The sequence below is a fragment of the Emys orbicularis genome, chromosome 5 (assembly GCF_028017835.1).
Source record: "Emys orbicularis isolate rEmyOrb1 chromosome 5, rEmyOrb1.hap1, whole genome shotgun sequence".
Taxonomy (NCBI): Eukaryota; Metazoa; Chordata; order Testudines; family Emydidae; genus Emys; species Emys orbicularis.
This window is the reverse complement of record NC_088687.1, coordinates 82,943,293-82,963,715: the sequence shown is the minus strand read 5'-3', so window position 1 is coordinate 82,963,715 and position 20,423 is coordinate 82,943,293. Positions and strand designations below refer to the sequence as shown.

The window sequence follows — 20,423 nt, the reverse complement described above, 5'->3', positions numbered from 1 at the left end:
GTTAACAAGCAGCCGCCATGAGATATCATTTCTACTGATTTGTTTAATTTAATATACAAATGTAAATGATAGAAGGAAAAAATGCAAAGAACAAAACCGTCTGCCAAAAGGTAATTTTTTTTCCTTTTAAGTTAAGACTTTTCCGGTCCTTCTTTCCCATTCCTATTATTTCCTCTTCTTTCTCATCATTTTCCCTACCTATCCATTTCCTTTCCACACTCCTTTTACTTCCCTCCTGGTTGGCCATGTTCTTTCCTCCAAAATAGTTGCAATACATTTCTGTTAGCATTTGGTTTCACATTTGAAGTGGGGAGAGTGGGTGAGATTGTCCCAGTGTATTATAAACAATGTCAGCAAAAATATATGACCCTGAGTGGTTAAAGAGAGCCTTCCATCTACACTAGGACTTTTCACACTGTCTAGCTCTACTGCTAGCACCAGATGATGTGCAAGTGGACACAATATTTGACAACAGTAGATAAAAAAAATGTTTCTGGTCTACACTAATACTTCTGAATTTCCTAGCAGTGACAGAACTGAATAGGGGTAGAGAAACAGTGCAAGAAGCCCTGGGATAGACAAGGCTATTAGGTAGAAATAGGATCCATCTATTTAGGTTATCATAATGTGCTCATCATTGTCGTACCTGAGTACCTTCCAGAGTTAAAAAGATAAACAAAGTGATAAAAACCTGTAAAGTGGGGATGAGAAGGGCTCAGTCCTGCTCCCACTGAGTCACTGGCAAAGCTCCCATTGACTTTAATGGGAACAAGACAGGGCCTGAAGGAGGAAGATAAGTCTAAGGCCTGGTCCACACTAACCCCCCACTTCGAACTAAGATACGCAACTTCAGCTACATGACTAACGTAGCTGAAGTCGAAGTATCTTAGTTCGAACTTACCACGGGTCCACACGCGGCAGGCAGGCTCCCCCGTCGACTCCGCGTACTCCTCTCGCGGAGCAGGAGTACCGGCGTCGACGGCAAGCACTTCCGGGATCGATCCGGGATCGATTTATCGCGTCTAGACAAGACGCGATAAATTGATCCCAGAAGATAGCTCAGTGGTTTGAGCATTGACCTGCTAAACCCAGGGTTGTGAGTTCAATCCTTGAGGGGGCCACTTGGGGATCTAAGGCAAAATCAGTACTTGGTCCTGCTAGTGAAGGCAGGGGGCTGGACTCGATGACCTGTCAAGGTCCCTTCCAGTTCTAGGAGATGGGATATCTCCATTTATTATTATTATTATTAAGATCGATTGCTTACCGCCGGACCCGGAGGTAAGTATAGACGTACCCAAAGCTCTAAAAACCCCCATTTTTTTCATGTTCCCCTCCATTAACCATTTGATAGCTCTATTCACTTTGCCTTTTGCAAGTTTTGGAGCTTCTGCTGAAGAGAATGAGAAGCCAAGTTGGTCTTTTTGCTGCTGCAAACAGCTTGGTTATTCTGCATGCAGAAGTCCAAGTAGATGGATTTGCATATTCACTGTATGATTATTGAAAAATAATGGTACAGTGATTATACAAATATCTCTGTTCTGATTCTAATAACAGTTGTCCAGCAAGAAGAGTACAGATATTTGCACATTAGTTTGAGATTAGCTATAGACTGATGATGCAAATTGGATACCCAGAACTAATCAAGGTGCAGAGCTGTTGGTATTGGAAAAATATTACTGTTATGCTTTCATATCTGTACAGCATCCTGCCATTCTGACTGGTGAAAACAGTTCCATTTCAGTAAAACATATAATTGCCAAAATTCATTTTTTGAAGTCAAGCCCTTTCTGAATTAGATCTATATCCTCACACCATTTCAGTAATGGGATTCCCAGTTTCTTTGGGTAGTTACATGTGTGAATGGATGGGATACCATAGCACTTTACAAAAATTAATGAACTGAGCCTCATAACTCAAATAGTGAAGAGGACAAAAGCACTGATACAGAGCAATAAGGACTGCTTGGTAAGCTGGGCGCAAACAGTATATGTTTCAACACAGCTAACTGTAAAGTCATACATCTAGTAGATTCTATACGCCTGATGGAATTTTGCACACAATATTTTAAAATTCTGCATATTTTGTCAAAATAACGCAATATAACCACGCTGGTTTCAATTATTTTGGTAATTTATTTAAACTACAATACATTGAATGGAGAATCGGAGTGGGGAGCATTGGAAGAAATCCCCAAACCCCCTCTGTCTAATAGTAATGTAGCTAGTATTGACCCTTTACTTCTAGTTATTAGTCAACAAATATATGCAGCCATATGCTCAGTGTTACATCATAGGCAACTGAGGAGCAAGTGAGGGCTGGGGACTCAAACTCACAATTTATATTGGCTGCTGATCATCTCCAGAAAGGTCAGTAGCAAACAGTTCATGGAGCACATTTTGATAGGAAAAAATTTTCAGTTCAAAAATTTAAAACCAGTTCTAATCCCTAAAGCACCATAAGCATTTATAAGGCCGTACTGTCCTTTACAATAAGGCTCCTTTACGCCACTCTGGCAATGTAAAGGAGCCTTAAAATTTTTACACCTGTTTTATATTTCTGGGGGAATTCACTAAGAACAATGGGAACACTTCACTAAGCAGGCAGGATGCTACATTCTGCTCTGCCTGAGGGGACAGAGCCTGCCCCACGCTTACCTCCTCAGAAACACCCCAAAGCCCTACCCCTCCACACCAAGCGTTCTGCAATAGTGAGCGAGAGGGACAGTCTCTCTCACTCGCACAACTGCCTAGCCCCAACCCTTAACGGTGATTTACATCTCTACCGGCAGCTCTGGGTACCCAAACCGACCTGCCTGCACTACCAGAGAGGAGCGTGTGACCGCTCTTGCAGCTTCCCTTTGCTTCCCCATCAGAGGTCATTTTTCTGCAGGGAAGCAAAGAAATCTGCGGGGGCCATGAATTCTGCACACATTCAGTGACACAGAATTCCCCTAGGAGTGTAGAATCTAGGAACACACACTGTAGGCTGAACTTACAGAATAGGGGACTCTATCCTAATAAGCAGTGCCTCTGAAAAAGATTTGGGGGTCTTGGTGGATCATCAGTTGAACATGAACTCCCAGGCAATGCTGTGGCCAAAAGGCTAATGTGATCCTTGGATGTATAAAAAAAGGGAAACTCAAGTAGGAATAGAGAGGTTATTTTACCTCTGTATTTGGCCTTGCTGCGATCGCTGCTGAAATACTGTGTCCAGTCCTGGTTCGAGAAGGATGTTGATAAATTGGAGAGGGTTCAGAGAAGAGCCATGAGAATTGTTAAAGGAGTAGAAAACATGCCTTTAGAGTGAAAGATTCAAGGAGTTCAATCTACTTATCTTAACAAAGAGAAGGTTAATGGGTGACTTGATCAGTCTAAATACCTACATGGGGAACAAATATATGAAAATAGGCTCTTCAGTCTAACAGACGACAGCATAACACAATCCAACGTCTAGAAGTTGAAGCAAGACAAATTCAACCTGGAACTGGGTGTAATCTTTTTAACAGTGATGGTACTAACCATTGGAAGAATTTACCAAGGGTCACGGTGGATTCGCCACCACTGACAATTTCTAAATCAAGATTGGATGTAGTGTTTTTTTAAAAAAGATTTGCTCTAGTTCAAACGGAATTATTTTGGGGAAGTTCTATGGCCTGTTATACAGGAGGTCAGATTAGATGATTACAATGGTCCCTTCTATCCTTGGAATCTATCAATAACCTTATTTTGCAAGTGGAGAAACTGAGGTAGGGAGGTTAAGTGACTTGCCAAAGGTCTCAGCAATAGACACTAGAGTCAGAAATAGAAACCAGATCTATTGGTTTCCACAAGATTATCCTTGCAGTGTAGACATTTGGGCTCAGGTTGGAGCCTGGGCTCTGAGACCCTCTCCTCTCACTGGGTCTCAAAGCCTGGGCCTGAACATCTACACTGCAATTTTATAGTTCTACCGCCTGACACCCACAAGCCCGAGTCAGCAGACCCAGGCCAACCATAGCTACATTGCGGGTCTTTTATTGCAGTGTAGCCATATCTTGTATGTTTGGGACCTGGAAGAAGCCTGAAGGCAAGAGGGCAGCAAGAGGGGTTTGCTGGCTAGTGTCCCCCCAACCAGAGAGCTAGGGCCAGAGGGCTCAAGGAAGGAGGAACAGCAGAGGGATTTCTTACTGACTCTAGGCCAAAGAAACCGAGCTACGCTCCAGAGAGGGCTGAAGGCAGGGGAGCAGCAGAGGAACTGACTTACTGACTTTTCCAAGGCTGCAGAGCTGGATCCAGAAGAACCATGAGAGGGCCAGGGGGAGTGATGGATGCTCCCAGCAGAGAGGTGGTGGGCGTGTGGGGGAACCTGCTGGAAAGAGCAGGGTTGCACTCCAGCTCGGGGGGCTGGCATTGCTGTCCTGGTACATGGATCGGAGTGGGCTGTGCTGAGCTGGGGCATGGTGAGGGATGCCAGGGCTATATGTTGCATATACTGTTTGGACTATGCTGGGGAAAATCTGGACTATGATGGTGGGACTTTTATTATGATAAATGTATACAGAACATTTGCAATAACTGAACCCTACAAGGGCTATATTTATACTTGGGAAGACTCTGGAGACTAATTCTGGGGATTCTGAAGGAGGGAAACTGAGGCAGGCGTGCCTGTCATGACGTGGCCTGCCGCAGAAGGATGCTCCTGTTGGGGCTGCCAGTGACACCCTGACAATGTCCTGTTTATATGTAAACTCCCTCACCATCTCCAGAGGCTGGTCGTCTTTCTTTCTTGTTCTACTCCCCCACTAAATAGAAGCACCAGTAAAAAATAATATATATATATTTTAAATGCCAGATTCTCTAAACTATATATATATATATATATATATATATATATATAGTTTAGAGAATCTGGCATTTAAAATACTGCATAACAGCAGCGGTGTTATTTAAGATTATGTAGTGCTTTAATAATTCAAAAGCAGAAACTGTCTGGACATTGAATCATCAGACATGTACATTTGCTGCATCTCAAGAGAGTCTACTGTTCCTTCCACAGAGCTTCCAGACAGAAGATTATGTCTTGTTTGCTGCTCACAAAGAACACTGACCTAAGGTGAACTCAGTTAATGTAAAGTACATCTTTTCACTGCTGCATATACATTGGGCAGTCAATGTAAAAATGAATGTACAGCAATTATATATTTTTGAGGTGGACTTTACCTCAGTGCAGCAGCCCCCTGAATATCACTTCTTTACTTCACAAGTGAATATTAACACAGGGGCACGTATTCTGTTACAGAAATTTTCAACACTGTAAGCTGATTTGGTTAACAACATTACAAAAAAATCTGTAAAAACTATTAAAAACAGCAAAGTCATTATATACTCAAACTTTATCTATAAGCTTTGTTAAAGCCAGGTTCATATTCACTAGAGGGTAGATGCCAAACGCAGGAAAAGAGGTTAAATTCTTAGCTGTTATCCTGGATTTAATAGATTTACATTTAGTATATGAGATTTTAAATCTGGTCAATAAACATAATGCAGGATTTCATAAACATCTTCTTGCACGATTCTAAGTTAGAATATTACAATATTCACAGTAGTAGTGCTCTCTCTTTAAAAAGAAAGACTGACAAAACACAATACACATAAATAAGATGTTTATTATTATTACAAACATTTTTTCCCCAATACCAGTGTATAAGTTTATGAAAAATACATTTTAAATAGTGTTTAACTGGTGTTAAATCTTCTAAAATGATTTTCTCCTGAGCTGGCACTATGGCTTAACAAGGGATAAAAGAAACACTCTGATTGGCTCATGAAATACTAGTTTAAGATGTAGAGTGGTTGCTATGTGATGTTATAAATAATTAGCATACCTTATTTCAGATATAGCTGTGGCCCAGATTTATGTCTGCACATTGGCTCAGCAAACTACAGGGCTAGTACGCAACTGTAAGATCCTGCACTGAGGAAAGAGGTTTATTTTTCCTCAGTCTGAGAATGGCAACTGTGGTTACGAAGTTTACACATGCCATAAAACCCAGGGAAGTACCTGTCTTTACAGCACAAGTGACCTTGTGACAAGTGGCCGCTGTGAAGATGCTACCTATGCCAACTGGAAGGGTTCTCCCCTCGGTTTAGGTCAGTGGCTCTCAACCTTTCCAGACTACTGTACACCTTCCAGGAGTCTGATTTGTCTTGTGTATCCCCAAGTTTCGTCTCACTTAAAAACTACTTGCTTACAAAATCAGACATAAAAATACAAAAGTGTCACAGCCACACTATTACTGAAATATTGCTTACTTTCTCATTTTTACCATATAATTATGAAATAAATCGATTGGAATAGAAATATAGTACTTACATTTCAGTGTATAGCATATAGAGCAATATAAACAAGTCATTGTCTGGATGAAATTTTAATTTGTACTGACTTCGCTAGTGCTTTTTATGTAGCCTGTTATAAAACTAGGCAAATATCTAGATGAGTTGATGTACCCCCTGGAAGACCTCTACGTATCCCCAGGGTATACGTATCCCTGGTTGAGAACCACTGGTGTAGAACCACTCTGAGGAGAAGTAGCTAGGCCTACAGAAGAATTCTGTCGACCTAACGTTGTCTACACCAGGAGTTGGTTGGCTTAGCTATGTCGCTCAGGGGGGTAGATTTTTCACACCCTGAGGTATGTAGCTGGATTGACCTAACTTGTTAGTGTAGGCCCTAGACATGCAAATGTTCCTACATGGTGAGAGAAAGACAAATTATTTGACAGTATAGAATTTAGAATTACGTACTCAGTAATGCTCTCCTCTCTCTTAGTTATTCACAATCCAACTGGGGAAGAGAAACTATTAATATATAAAAGGATATGGGATATTTTAAAACACCTATTGAGAAAATACTGATTCTCAAAAAGCTGGGACTCGTTAATTTCTATAAGGGATGGGGAGACAAATGGAAAGATCAGCCAGCACCAAGAGTGGTCCCCTTCACTGGATGATGTGGCTCTTTTTAAGAGAGCTAATACAGTGATATTCAATATTTTAATTATGTTATGACTGCAAGGGTGGAAGGGAAAGGAGTTCCTTTTTAACAGCAAAGTAGTAGAACAGTGATGGGGAAAAAACAAAGCAAAAAAATAGTTTAGGACAATAAAGGCTGTTTTTTAAATTTGTTTTTGGGAGGGGTGAGTGGAGGGGGATGGGAAATGCAAGATAGGCTTTTTTATTAATCTCAGACTTTAGAAAGACACGTACTCCTTGCTGGAAAAAAGGGGGAGGCGGCAAGAGACTGTGCCAACTTGCCTGGGGATACTTGCAAGCACAGACTATAAAATATTCCAGCCTGCTGAATTATTTTTGTGTGTGTTTTTGTCTGATAGGAACAGCAGAAATACCAAACCAACCAATACCCACATGCATAAGAAACTCAAGGGACGTATCTAATAATTTAGAATGTCAAGTACCTAATCAGGTTTTTGATAAATGATATGGATTACAAGCTTCCTCCCAATGCTTCACTCTTTGGAACCTTCCCTATACTTACTAATGTAGTGTTACTGAAGTAAGCCTGACTTGGAGAAAATAACTGAGACAAAGTATACTAGAACTAGAAGTGTGAACTTTGATTGCCCTCTCCACCTTATGCCTCACATAATGGATCATTAACTTTGCAGTATGCAGAGATCACTGGAGAAACTTTATAAATAAAACCACAGGCTGAGACAAAAAACTAGTGTTTACAAAATATACGGTACTTACTGTACTTCCTCCAGATATATCAGAGGGCAGAATTGAGCTTCCTTAAAGAACCCCAAACACTGTAATTATTTGAATGGCAGGCAAAAATCTTTATTTTAGACATAGTTCCAAATCCAGATTTTTTTTCTCTTTTCAAAATCTCAAGACTTACTATCAGCCATAGGGAAAGTCCTACACACTATAAGGCTGCACAGCTCCATATGCTCTGTTATCCTACAGTCTAAAAAAAAAAACAAACAAACCCCAAAACCAAAAACACAGAGACATATATATCTAGCTATAATAGGAGTTCCAAGGCAGAGGAAGATATATATTTTTTAAATATAGAAATTTAAGTAATTAATCTTTACACCAGCGATGGGAGGTAGGTTAGTAATATCAACCTGTTTAAAGATGGGGAAACTGGGGCACATAGTGGCTAAACAACTTGCCCAAGGTCACCGAACAAGCAAGCAGTAGAGCTGGGATTAGAACTCAGGAGTTCCTGATGGCCACCCCGGTGCCCATTCCTTTTATATTACACTGCCTAGAGATGCCTACACAGGGTGCCTTTTGCATCATTCACCAACCCCAGATATAGGCTGTTGGTATGGAGACGACATGCACCCGCGCATTATTTTTAATATTTTTCCTTTTTTAAGTGTTACTGTGTCTGGGATATTTCCAAGTCACCATTTTATAAAGAATTATTAGCATATACTGACATAAAAACCTCCTGAATTTAATAGAAGAAAAATGCATTTTTATGAAACGCCATCAGCAAGACTGGTTATGATAAAGTGGCCAAATCTATAGCTGCTAAAGACTTTTGGTCATAGTGGGGAGAGGTGTCAGCTCCAAGAGCAGGCCTCCCGGCTTTTTAAAGCTATGGAGAGTGGAGAAGGTAGAAGGCAAGACCAGCATCGGAAGTCTGAAGGTCTATGAAAAAAAACAAAAACTACTGACCTCCTTTAGATTTAAACATAAGCCCACTGAGGCAGACACTAATATTCTTTATTATTTGTACCATGCCACAGCAGTTTTGGCAGCCTGTCCAAAGTGGCTGGGAGGGCCACTAATTCAGTAGATGGGAATCCAGTTCTTGGAGACGGAATGATTTTACACACGTACATGGAGGACTCTATCAGAAATGATTGCATGAGGAATGGACAGTTCCTTTTGGTCTGTGATTTAGTAAATAAAACTCTAAATGACCTAGTAAAAGCCAACATGAAATCTACCATGTGGAGTAAGTGTACTTAGTTCCTGACACACACTTTCTATCCCAGCATGCTCCCTTTCCAATTTTAGGGATTAAAAGGGCACAATGCAATCCAGTGCCACATGTACATTGCTGATTAGCTTGTTTGGGCACATTTAAGTGCTATGGTAAGCAGGCTATTCAGGGGATATTTAAGGAGAAGCTGTACCTATCTCACACTGGTCCCTAAGTGCTTTAAACACAACTAAATACAACACTGGTCCCTAAGTGCTTTAAACTATGATCCTGCAGAAGTTTCAGATATTTCACAAGAAATATTGGACAAGCATATTCTGAAGTCAATTAAAAAACAGAAAAGAAAAAAATAGGCCAGAATATTATACTGATTTGTAAATGTTCAATATAACCTCTGTAAATTTCTTCATATCCTTCATTGAGTTAGGAATCAACCCTATAAAGAGTAAATCATGTGAGCAACCCTCTTGAAGTGAACATGATTGCCAGTGAGAGTAAGAATAACTCATGGCTGTAAGGGTTGCAGAATCAGGTCTTAGGGTTTCTGTCAATTTTGCTTCAAATCTCAGGATTAATTGGAGCTGCCATCTACAACAGTGACTCTGGACAAAATTTGGGGGTCGTCGTGGATAACTAGCTGAACATGAGCTCTCAGTGTGATGGCGTGGCCAAAAAAAGCAACCTTGGGATGCATAAACAGGGGAATCCTGAGTAGGAGTAGAGAGTGTATTTTACCTCTGTATTTGGCATTGGTACAACCACTACTGGAATACTGTGTCCAGTTCAGTTGTCCACAATTCAAGAAGGATGTTGATAAACTGGAGAGGGTTCAAAGAAGAGCCCCTAGAATGATTAAAGAATTAGAAAATATGCCTTATAAAGACACACTCAGAGTTTGATCTATTTAGCTTAACAAAGAGAGGGTTGGGGCTGACTTGATCACAGTCTAAGTACCTACCTGGGGAACAAATATATGATAATAGACGCTTCAGTCTAGCAGACAACAATATAACACAAGTGTGGAAGTTTAAGCTAGACAAATTCAGACCGGAAATAGGGTATAATTTTTTAGACGTGTGGGTATTAACCACTGAAAGAAAGGGTCACAGTGGAGTCTCCATCCTGACAATTTTTAAATAAAGATTGGATGTTTTTCTAAAAAAGATATGTTCTAGAAATTATTTTGGGGAAGTTCTATGGCTTATATTTTACAGGAGGTCAGACTGGATAATCACAATGATCCCTTCTGGCTTTGGAATCCATGAATAAGCAAAGCAGGTTATCTACCAAGCTTCCTTTTCTAAAGTAACAAAAATTGTAATCAACCCTTTAGGAGGAAATCTTTGACTGTACTTAAAAAAATCCAGGTTCATATGATTAGTGATTCATTAGTGTATGGTTACCTGGGAAGCAGGTTGTTAGGTGTTCCATTAGTGCTTCTTGTGTGACTTGTTTTCGTGCAGAGTTCATTGCTGAGATGGCCAAGCAAAGGATTTCCCCAAGTGGGATAAACTGTGACTGACTGATGGGAGACATATTGATTGGTGATACATCACCTGTAGAAAGACAGTAGACATTCAATGAAGGGTTTCATTTAAACATTGCTCACAGAACAAGTATACAGAGATGTATCCATTACAATGTACACAATTTTGTATAGTTTATATCGCTCTTGCGATAAAACCTTCAAAATAAGAACCACAACTTAGAGAAATCAAGGACAATACATTTTTGACATTGAGGGTGCACTAAAATGTTCAGGGAATATTTTCAAAGAACGATCCAACACTTGAAGCCACTGCAGCTGCAGAATCCCAACTTTGCATGTGCAAAGCAACAACTGTATACACAAGCATGAACTTGTGAGTGCAATGGGTTCATACACATTTTTGTAGGCACAGCCACAGCTCTCTCTTTTCAAATCCTGGTTGTATGGGTCATCTACAGTTTGTACTAGAGAGAATTTTGAATTTTTTTTTAAATTGCAACAAAAATTAGAAAAAAAATTCTGGAAATTCTGATAATGAGCCATATTTTTAGTTTGCTGGCCAGCTATATTATGCCCTCTGCTCAGTGGCACAAAAGCATCAAATACCTAAAGAGTTATGTTCAGAAGAGCTCCTTCCTTGGTCTACAGATGTAATGACTTTGCATGATTGTAGATTAAAAAGAGGAATTTTTAAGTTTTGTTGATGAAATATGAACAAGTACAGACTGTTGTGTTATCTGCTTTAGGTGAACTTTATTTTAACTTGCCAGGTTACTTATCCAATTAATTTTTCCCATGAAATCTTTAAAATATATTTTATTAGCCAATACTTTAAGAGCATGGAAAAACTTTTAAACTTAAAAGGTTACAGGATGAGAAACAATTTGAAGAGATAAGTATACAGTACATACACATTTAAAGTCTGCTCTTTATCTCCTGTTTCAGTGGTAACACTGGTCTACAATTTTTGAGAAGTCGTCTGCTTCAGAGATAAAATGTGCTATTTATTATGTATTTTGATGTGCTGAATTCAAATATGACAATTAAAACAACTGATTGGCTACTGTTTCTAAGATATTTAAGTTTTTACATTTTATGTCTATGTATATTGTGTAGATAGTAGAGTTTTAATCATAAATTGTAAACCTAGGTCTTTTCATGTGTTTATGGTTGCTTTACATGATAATATTTCACCTGTCCTGTTTATGTAACACTTTAAAAATCAGCAAAAGGGTTATATAAATAAAATTTATTATGAAACAAAAGGCAAAAAACTATTATGTACGTAGTTTAGTCCTATTCAGTGCTTCTTGGCTTGTCTCTTGTATTCATTAAATGGAGCATCTCTTGTCACTGTCCAGCAATAGTCTGCAAGCATTGATGGGCTCCATTTGCCCTGATAGCGTTTCTCCATTGTTGCAATGTCCTGGTGAAATCGCTCGCCGTGCTCGTCGCTCACTGCTCCGCAGTTCGGTGGAAAAAAATCTAGATGAGAGTGCAAAAAATGTATCTTTAGTGACATGTTGAAACCAAGGTTTTTGTATGCCTTGAGGAGGTTTTCCACCAACAACCTGTAGTTGTCTGCCTTGTTGTTTCCGAGAAAATTTATTGCCACTAACTGGAAGGCTTTCCATGCCGTCTTTTCCTTGCCACGCAGTGCATGGTCAAATGCATCATCTCGAAGAAGTTCACGAATCTGAGGACCAACAAAGACACCTTCCTTTATCTTAGCTTCACTTAACCTTGGAAATTTTCCACGGAGGTACTTGAAAGCTGCTTGTGTTTTGTCAATGGCCTTGACAAAGTTCTTCATCAGACCCAGCTTGATGTGTAAGGGTGGTAACAAAATCTTCCTTGATTCAACAAGTGGCGGATGCTGAACACTTTTCCTCCCAGGCTCCAATGACTGTCGGAGTGGCCAATCTTTCTTGATGTAGTGGGAATCTCTTGCACGACTATCCCATTCGCAGAGAAAACAGCAGTACTTTGTGTATCCAGTCTGCAGACCAAGCAAGAGAGCAACAACCTTCAAATCGCCACAAAGCTGCCACTGAGGTTGGTCATAGTTTATGCACCTCAAAAGTTGTTTCATGTTGTCATAGGTTTCCTTCATATGGACTGCATGACCAACTGGAATTGATGGCAAAACATTGCCATTATGCAGTAAAACAGCTTTAAGACTCATCTTCGATGAATCAATGAACAGTCTCCACTCATCTGGATCGTGAACAATGTTGAGGGCTGCCATCACACCATCGATGTTGTTGCAGGCTACAAGATCACCTTCCATGAAGAAGAATGGGACAAGATCCTTTTGACGGTCACGGAACATGGAAACCCTAACATCACCTGCCAGGAGATTCCACTGCTGTAGTCTGGAGCCCAACAGCTCTGCCTTACTCTTGGGTAGTTCCAAATCCCTGACAAGGTCATTCAGTTCACCTCCTTGTGTTATGAGGTATGGTTCAGAGGAGGAGGATGGGAGAAAATGTGGGTCCTGTGACATTGACGGTTCAGGACCAGAAGTTTCATCCTCTTCCTCATCTGACTCAAGTGAGAATGATTCTGGTGCATCAGGAACCGGCAGTCCTTCTCCGTGGGGTACTGGGCGTATAGCTGATGGACTGTTTGGATAATGCACAGTCCACTTTTTCTTCTTTGACACACCTTTCCCAACTGGAGGCACCATGCAGAAGTAATAATTGCTGGTATGATCTGTTGGCTCTCTCCAAATCATTGGCACTGCGAAAGGCATAGATTTCCTTTTCCTGTTCAACCACTGGCGAAGATTTGTTGCACAAGTGTTGCAGCATATGTGTGGGGCCCACCTCTTGTCCTGATCTCCAATTTTGCAGCCAAAAGAAAGGTGATAGGCTTTCTTAACCATAGTGGTTATACTGCGCTTTTGTGATGCAAAAGTCACTTCACCACAAACATAGCAGAAGTTATCTGCACTGTTCACACAAGTACGAGGCATCTCTGCTCACTTTGGCTAAACAGAAATGTGTCCCTTTGCAAAATCAAACACTGACAAATAAGAGAGCACGACACTGTATGATTTCTAGAGCTGATATAGGGCAATTTGTTCAGCAGAGTGATGTAAGCTTCGTTATGATTGCATCATCCATGACTTCTAGGAATAACATGATGCAATTCATATCATGTATGACGCAATACCAGCTTCAGATTGCATCATTCATTGTTTTGCCTAAAAAGCAAGTACTGTCCAAACCCAGTCATAGATTTATTCATAGATCCAGTCAAAGATGTATTTTAGTCATTTCTGGTTTAAATTGAGATCCCTTCCCTTTATAACTCACTTATCCTCCGCCATTCCCAAGTCAAGGGTCGTATATACTGACCCAATAGCATATCTTGAAAACTAGAGCCAATCAACAATTTTAAGCATCATTTTCATTCTCAGTGACCCAGAATTAGTAAAGTTTGACTACGTTTATTTCAGAAGCATTTTGGCTGTAGAGCAGTGTAATAGTTCCCAGATGGTCCCAAAAGTACGGCAGTGCTTCCTACGTAACCAATGAAAAAGCAGAAGGATTGGAGGTTTCCTTAACCATAACAGAATACTAGATAGTAACAATGGGCTGAAGAGTTGGTGTTAGGATTCCAATCAAGTTTGGACTACAGTTCAGGTCACAGACTGATCAATCACTGGGTTGTAGGTTTAGATTAAATGGCTTTGAAACTTCATGAGCTGTTCTCATAAGATTTCAGCAAATCTGAACAACTAGAATGCAGTTTTGGATCAGATCAGAAACCAAATATATGGAAGTGGGTTCAAATCTAGGAATTCAGATCCAACCCACTCCTGAAATTCAAAGGGATTATTAGATGTTCTGAGTGTGGCCCCATTAATTTTAATTGTCTTGTTTTTTACTAAGCAGATACAGGGCTCACAAATGGAAAATCAAATGCATCTAATCTTAAACAATACTCAGAATTGTTGCACTGAGTATTTTGTAAAAAAGTTTTCATAATTGCTTTAGGTTAACCCTATGTGTAATATTTATTTTTCAAATATGCCAGTTGCATATTCTGTTGGACAGTAGGGACACACATGAACAGAGATGCATTAAGGATTTAAAAAACCACACATACAAATATGGAAGTGGATTTAAAATAAGTTTATTTGTTCTGTCTCTCTCTGGAATACTATTGCCTACCACCTAAATAGGTCTTCATTCTGCAATTGGATATATGCTGGCAGAGCTTAGAACCTATACAGAGCTCCACTGCCTTCAGTTGGACTCCTTGTGAGTGCAAAGATCTGCCCCATGTATATTTGACTTCAGGACTGGAGCCTTGAATTAGAAACTCTTTGGGACATTTTTATTTTACCTGTCTGCAAAGTGATTGGAACGTTACTAGATTACTATAGAAAGTAATAACCAACAACAATCTGGAAAATGGTGGACATCTGATTAGGAAGAATAGTAGACAGGGTTACACATGACAGAAGGCAAAAGCAGGTAGGCACAGCATTCCTAATCTTTTAAGAGGGGAAAAAACCTGAAGAGTTAATTATACTATTGTTAAGACAAAAATATTTTATCTGTCAACAGGTAAAATTATTTATATAAACATATGAAGATAAAATCTTTAAAAATCAACGAGACATAAATATAAGAAAGTCAGTGTTCAAATGTATCTAGAGAATACTTAGTCCTGCCATGAGTGCAGGGGACTGGACTAGATGACCTCTCAAAGTCCCTTCCAGTCCTATGATCCTATCTACAAAAATGACATTGTATTGGAGAGAAGATGACATTGCCCTAATAATTGGTCTCATACCTGAAAAGAATCAGAATTAGTGAGTACACACACAAACATGTACACACACTCCAAAGGATTACAACTGGAATATGAGATCTTCCTTTTTAAATAGGCCACTTAACCCGAGGAATCATTACGATTTAATAAATGATCCTTTACAATTTTTAATTAGTCTTCTGAAGGAAGAGATTGGACTCAGAATGTTGTGAATTGTTAGTTTCAGCTGGCTGCATACTAGTCATCAAGTAGTAAAGTTCTTTTTATTTTAGAAACATTTGGTGCTTCCTTTTTATGTAGAAATATCTGTGTACACTGTGCATAAGAAACTGTTTTGCAAAGTATGCAAAATGCAGACAAGGCCCTGTAAGCCCCAATTTTCAAACGGCAAGTCTGCAAATATTGTTCTAAAATTGTGAGCTTAATTTGCATAATTAGTTACCACTAAAGCATCTGGAAATTGGGTTTTTTATGTAAGCAAATCAGGTAAAATTTTCAACAGGAATCCATACACATTTTAAATTCAAAAGGAATGGCTGACATATATTAGTCTTGTAAAAGGCTATCATAATTCACTCCTTGCTAATTCCTTTGAGAGTTGGTTAACTTTGACAAGGCAACCCTCATTCATCTTCACTGCTGTCAGAATTAATTCTATTGTTAAACCTACAGATGCCAATAAACCATCTACTGGAGATAATTTGTGATTCTTCAAAGAGAGGAACAGAACATCTGTAAAACTTACAATAGACCTAGTGAGAGAGAGCCTCAGAGACCCACACTTATGGAGGTACTAATTTGCCAAGTTTTATCTTAAACACCCTTGGGCTCTGGGAAGTTCCAAGTACTCTGTGGTTGTAGTTAAGTGAAGACATTCTTTGATGCACAGCAACAGAAAGTATCTTGTGTTTACAATTTAATTTAATATATTAACACCAATTATATGTATAAATAGCATTTAGCCTTTCGAATACAAGATTTACAACAAATTTTTTAAGGAAAGATCTGTTAAAAAAAAAATCAAATATTCTTTTCCTAAAACTTTTTTTTTTGGTAGACCTCAACACTTTATAAAGGATTCAGCATATGGCTCCCATTAACTCAGACTGATGCTTGTTTCAAGCAGCTTTCCTTTGAAATCAAATTACTAGACTTGACTTTCAAATGTTTATGTTCAAAATTAAAAGGAAAACGGTGGAGCCCAGAAAGCAGCTTTCACCAGCTGACTGTATGTTTTATTAAAATACCATCAACAGCTAGAAGTACACGGTTTCAATTCCATTTCAGCTTCCAGTGGAAAGAAACAACAGTCAAACTTTTTTTTTTTTTTTTTAAAGAATTATAATAAAATCAAGTTTCCCGGTATTTTCTTATGTACTTCATAGGCATTTTGAAAATGTCTAAGCACATAACAAGTAATTAATGGGATCTGGTCTCTCCTTGATGACAATGGGATTTACACAGATAATTACCCTTTTTAATGGAAGCTATTATTTAAAAATTAAAAGAGTCAGTTATAAGTAAAATAACCACATGCTTAAATAGCATTTTTCTTCCATGGATCTCAAAGCACTTTACAGAGATGGATAAACAGTATTATTCCTATTTTACAGATGAGACACCACGGCACAAAGAGGTTAAGTGATTACCCCAGGTTACACACAATCAGTAACAGAGCTGGAAATAAGAACCCATGCTTCAGTGTCCTATTCACCAGATTTGCTATACACCATTTAATTCAGTATGTCTGAATCTCATCAGCTTACTTTACTGACAAAAAATATTTTTAGTACAGATCGCACTAATAACAAAACGTTATGAAAGACAAACCTAGACTGCATTCTGCTCTATGCATTAACAACAAAACTGTCAGCTAAGTTCTGACAATAGAATCTTTATTACTGATTAAGCGGTTAGAAAGAACAGAGTTTGAATTCCAGCTCTCTGTCTCAGTTTGCAGGGACAGCAGTTAGAAAAATCATCTTTGACTTATAAATGGAGCCAATTCAATGCATCCATTGAGAGAGAAAAATGTGAAAATACTATGATGTTTTTACAGAGTCACTTTTCAGAGTACAACCACACTTTATTAGAATTTATACACTTATTTCCTCACATATGGGGAAGAAACCCCCTAAGTGCACTTCTGCAGTGCAGTGAAATGTAAGAAGCCCAAATGTAACCAATTCCTCCCCTTCTCCCCATCACTCAAAGCTCTTTAACCTTTGTGGTACAACAATTTTCTCCAGATAAACTTTAAACATACGATTTTATTAAAAAGGAAATTTCAAGTTATGACATTACAGCCCTTTCATGGTATCTAAATACCACGGGGAGGGTTTGCATTAGAAATGCCTTAGATAGATTTCCATGCCAACAGACTGATATCTTCAGCAGATGATTGTGACTTCACTATGGGATCAAGCAAAAAGAGAAGCTTGTTTGTGATAATGGAGAAAGCTCTTCTTCGAACAAAAGATAGCTAACAGCAGCAGCTGGGGACAGAGAAAATTACAGAGAGAAGAACAAGCTCCTCATATAAATATTCTCTTTTCGAGCTTACCTGAAATCCCGTTTTGAAGGGACACATTTCCAAAATTACTTATTGTGAGCCTAACTGGTTAATACTGGTGGATAAACTGAACAAGTTATACATTTGACAGGGGTTGCATCCTCATCCCTAAATTTCAAGGTGAGTTCAATCATATTATTTCCAGAATAGCCCAAGTCATAGGCTAGCAAACAAACATTTAAAAAAGGCCAATTCAAAACAACAATGTACAAGCACATATCAAATTGCCACTTGAGGCTATATGGCACCTTTTAACCAGATTAAACAATAGTGAGAACTGGAAGAACATGCAGCTTCTGATAGCATTAAAAATGCTAGAAACATTAGATCGATGATGTATTAATATATAAATGAACATATCAGTCAACAGTGTAACGCTGTTGCAAAAAAAGCAAACATCATTCTGGGATGTATTAGCAGGAGTATTGTAAGCAAGACACGAGAAGTAATTCTTCCGCTCTACTCTGCACTGATTAGGCCTCAGCTGGAGTATTGTGTACAGTTGTGGGCGCCACATTTCAGGAAAGATGTGGACAAATTGGAGAAAGTCCAGAGAAGAGCAACAAAAATGATTAAAGGTCTAGAAAACATGACCTATGAGGGAAGATTGAAAAATTTGGGTTTGTTTAGTCTGGAGAAGAGAAGACTGAGAGGGGACATGATAATAGTTTTCAAGTACATAAAAGGTTGTTACAAGGAGGAGGGTGAAAAATTGTTCTTCATAACCTCTGAGGATAGGACAAGAAGCAATGGGCTTAAATTGCAGCAAGGGCAGTTTAGGTTGGACATTAGGAAAAACTTCCTAACTCTGAGAGTGGTTAAGCACTGGAATAAATTGCCTAGGGAGGTGGTGGAATCTCTATCATTGGGGATTTTTAAGAGCAGTTTGACAAACACCTGTCAGGGATGGTCTAGATAATACTTAGTCTTGCCCTGAGTGCAGGGGACTGGACTAGATGACCTCTCGAGGTCCCTTCCAGTTCTATGATTCTTTATTTTACTGACCACGACTAAAATTTTAAAAAAATGTAATTTGCCCAGTCCCAATTAAACACCATGATTGAGCCTTCTTTGTAAGTTGATTTATCATTTTTTTAAAATCACATTTTCAGACTTACTTTACTGATATACACATAACATCAAAATGTAGTATCAAGAGAAGACTGCAACTGGATAGAAAAAAAATATTTTAGGAAACAACCAAGCAATTTACCCTGGTTTAAGAGAAGGCTAAACCTTATTTATTTATGTTTTAAAAGAGCAACCTAATAGTTGGTAAAAATTCCACTGACTACAAAATAAAAAGATATCCCTATGCCTCTAATCAGTTTCACAAACAAACAATGATGGTATATGCTGCTATATGCTTGCTAGCACAATGGGATCCTGGTCAATGACTGGGGCTCTTAGGGTCTATGATAATAAAATAATAATAATAATAATAATTATTATTATTATAACAAAATCTTGCACGTATATTTGCTCACCAGCTAGCCAATTTCACACCACCAAAAATGTATGCACACCAAAACATACCTTCTTCTTACCGACATAAGACACTTTCATAATTCAACTAATATTGCAAGAATGCAACTATATGATATGACCATTTAAACTATTTTTGGCCTTGGGACTTGCACAGAAATCCCAATGCTGACCTACAGTATGACAAATATTTGCTTCATGTGTTAACGTTCTTAGGGTAGCTTTTGAATGCTGGTAGTGATTAACTCTGTTTCAAGCATGTAAAATGACCTATTCATCCTTTGGACCTGGTTAAAAATGATCCTACAGATGTAACATACCAAATTTCAGTTACTTTGTCAATATGTGCTGAAGTGCCCACAGTTGTCAGACTGGCGCGCGCACGCACACACACACTCAACACATTATGATCTAAATATTTCAATGTATTTTGCTTCATTCATTTACCACGGCCAGCTGACTCCTGACTCCCCAGCCTATGCAATGCTATGATCACAAAGCTTCTATGAAAATCTATGGGACTGTCTCAGAGAATATCAGGAAATTCCTTTTTAATAAAATATATATATAGTGTGCTTTTAAAAAAAAAGCTACCCGAACGATTTTTTCAGTTTCTTTTTTCTGAATTACTATTTTATACTTTCAGCACACAATATGTTAAAAAGGGGATTTACCTGAACCCCTATGCTCCATTACAGTTCTATAGTAGCTGTGATGTCACAACATTGCCAGGGCATTACATCATAGTGGAATCTGGCTGGCTGCAGCAGAGATCAATGCCACAAGACCTGAATAAAAATAAAGCATGCTTTTAAATAATAATATGTTGAATGCTCACCTCTTACCAAAACTATTGGGGGCCTCCAGACCATAAATGCTAATGCATTACCTGTGCGGGTCATCTTTAAGGAATTCTAGAATACTTGAATCTTCCCATAATTTTGTACGAGAGAGAGATATATAAACATAGCTAAGAATTAGGGGGGGGGAAAAATCTCTAAAGAGCTCTGCAAATATACCTCCTACTCAGTGTTATGAAAACTCGTCTTCAAAAATCTCTTCTTTCACCCTATATTCATGGAACAGTTAGAATCACACTCTACCACCACCCCCTGTTTTGAAGGC

The 20,423-nt window shown here is 38.8% G+C and overlaps 1 protein-coding gene across 1 annotated transcript in view; it reads right to left on the bottom strand.

Annotated features, from left to right (window-relative positions):
* STOX2 (storkhead box 2) overlaps positions 1-20,423 on the bottom strand; it is a 97,576-nt gene that overhangs the window by 17,058 nt on the left and 60,095 nt on the right. Inside the window, exon 2 of the mRNA XM_065405672.1 lies at positions 10,368-10,520. Coding sequence (XP_065261744.1) covers positions 10,368-10,520 — 153 coding nt within the window. The remainder of the gene's footprint in view (positions 1-10,367; positions 10,521-20,423) is intronic.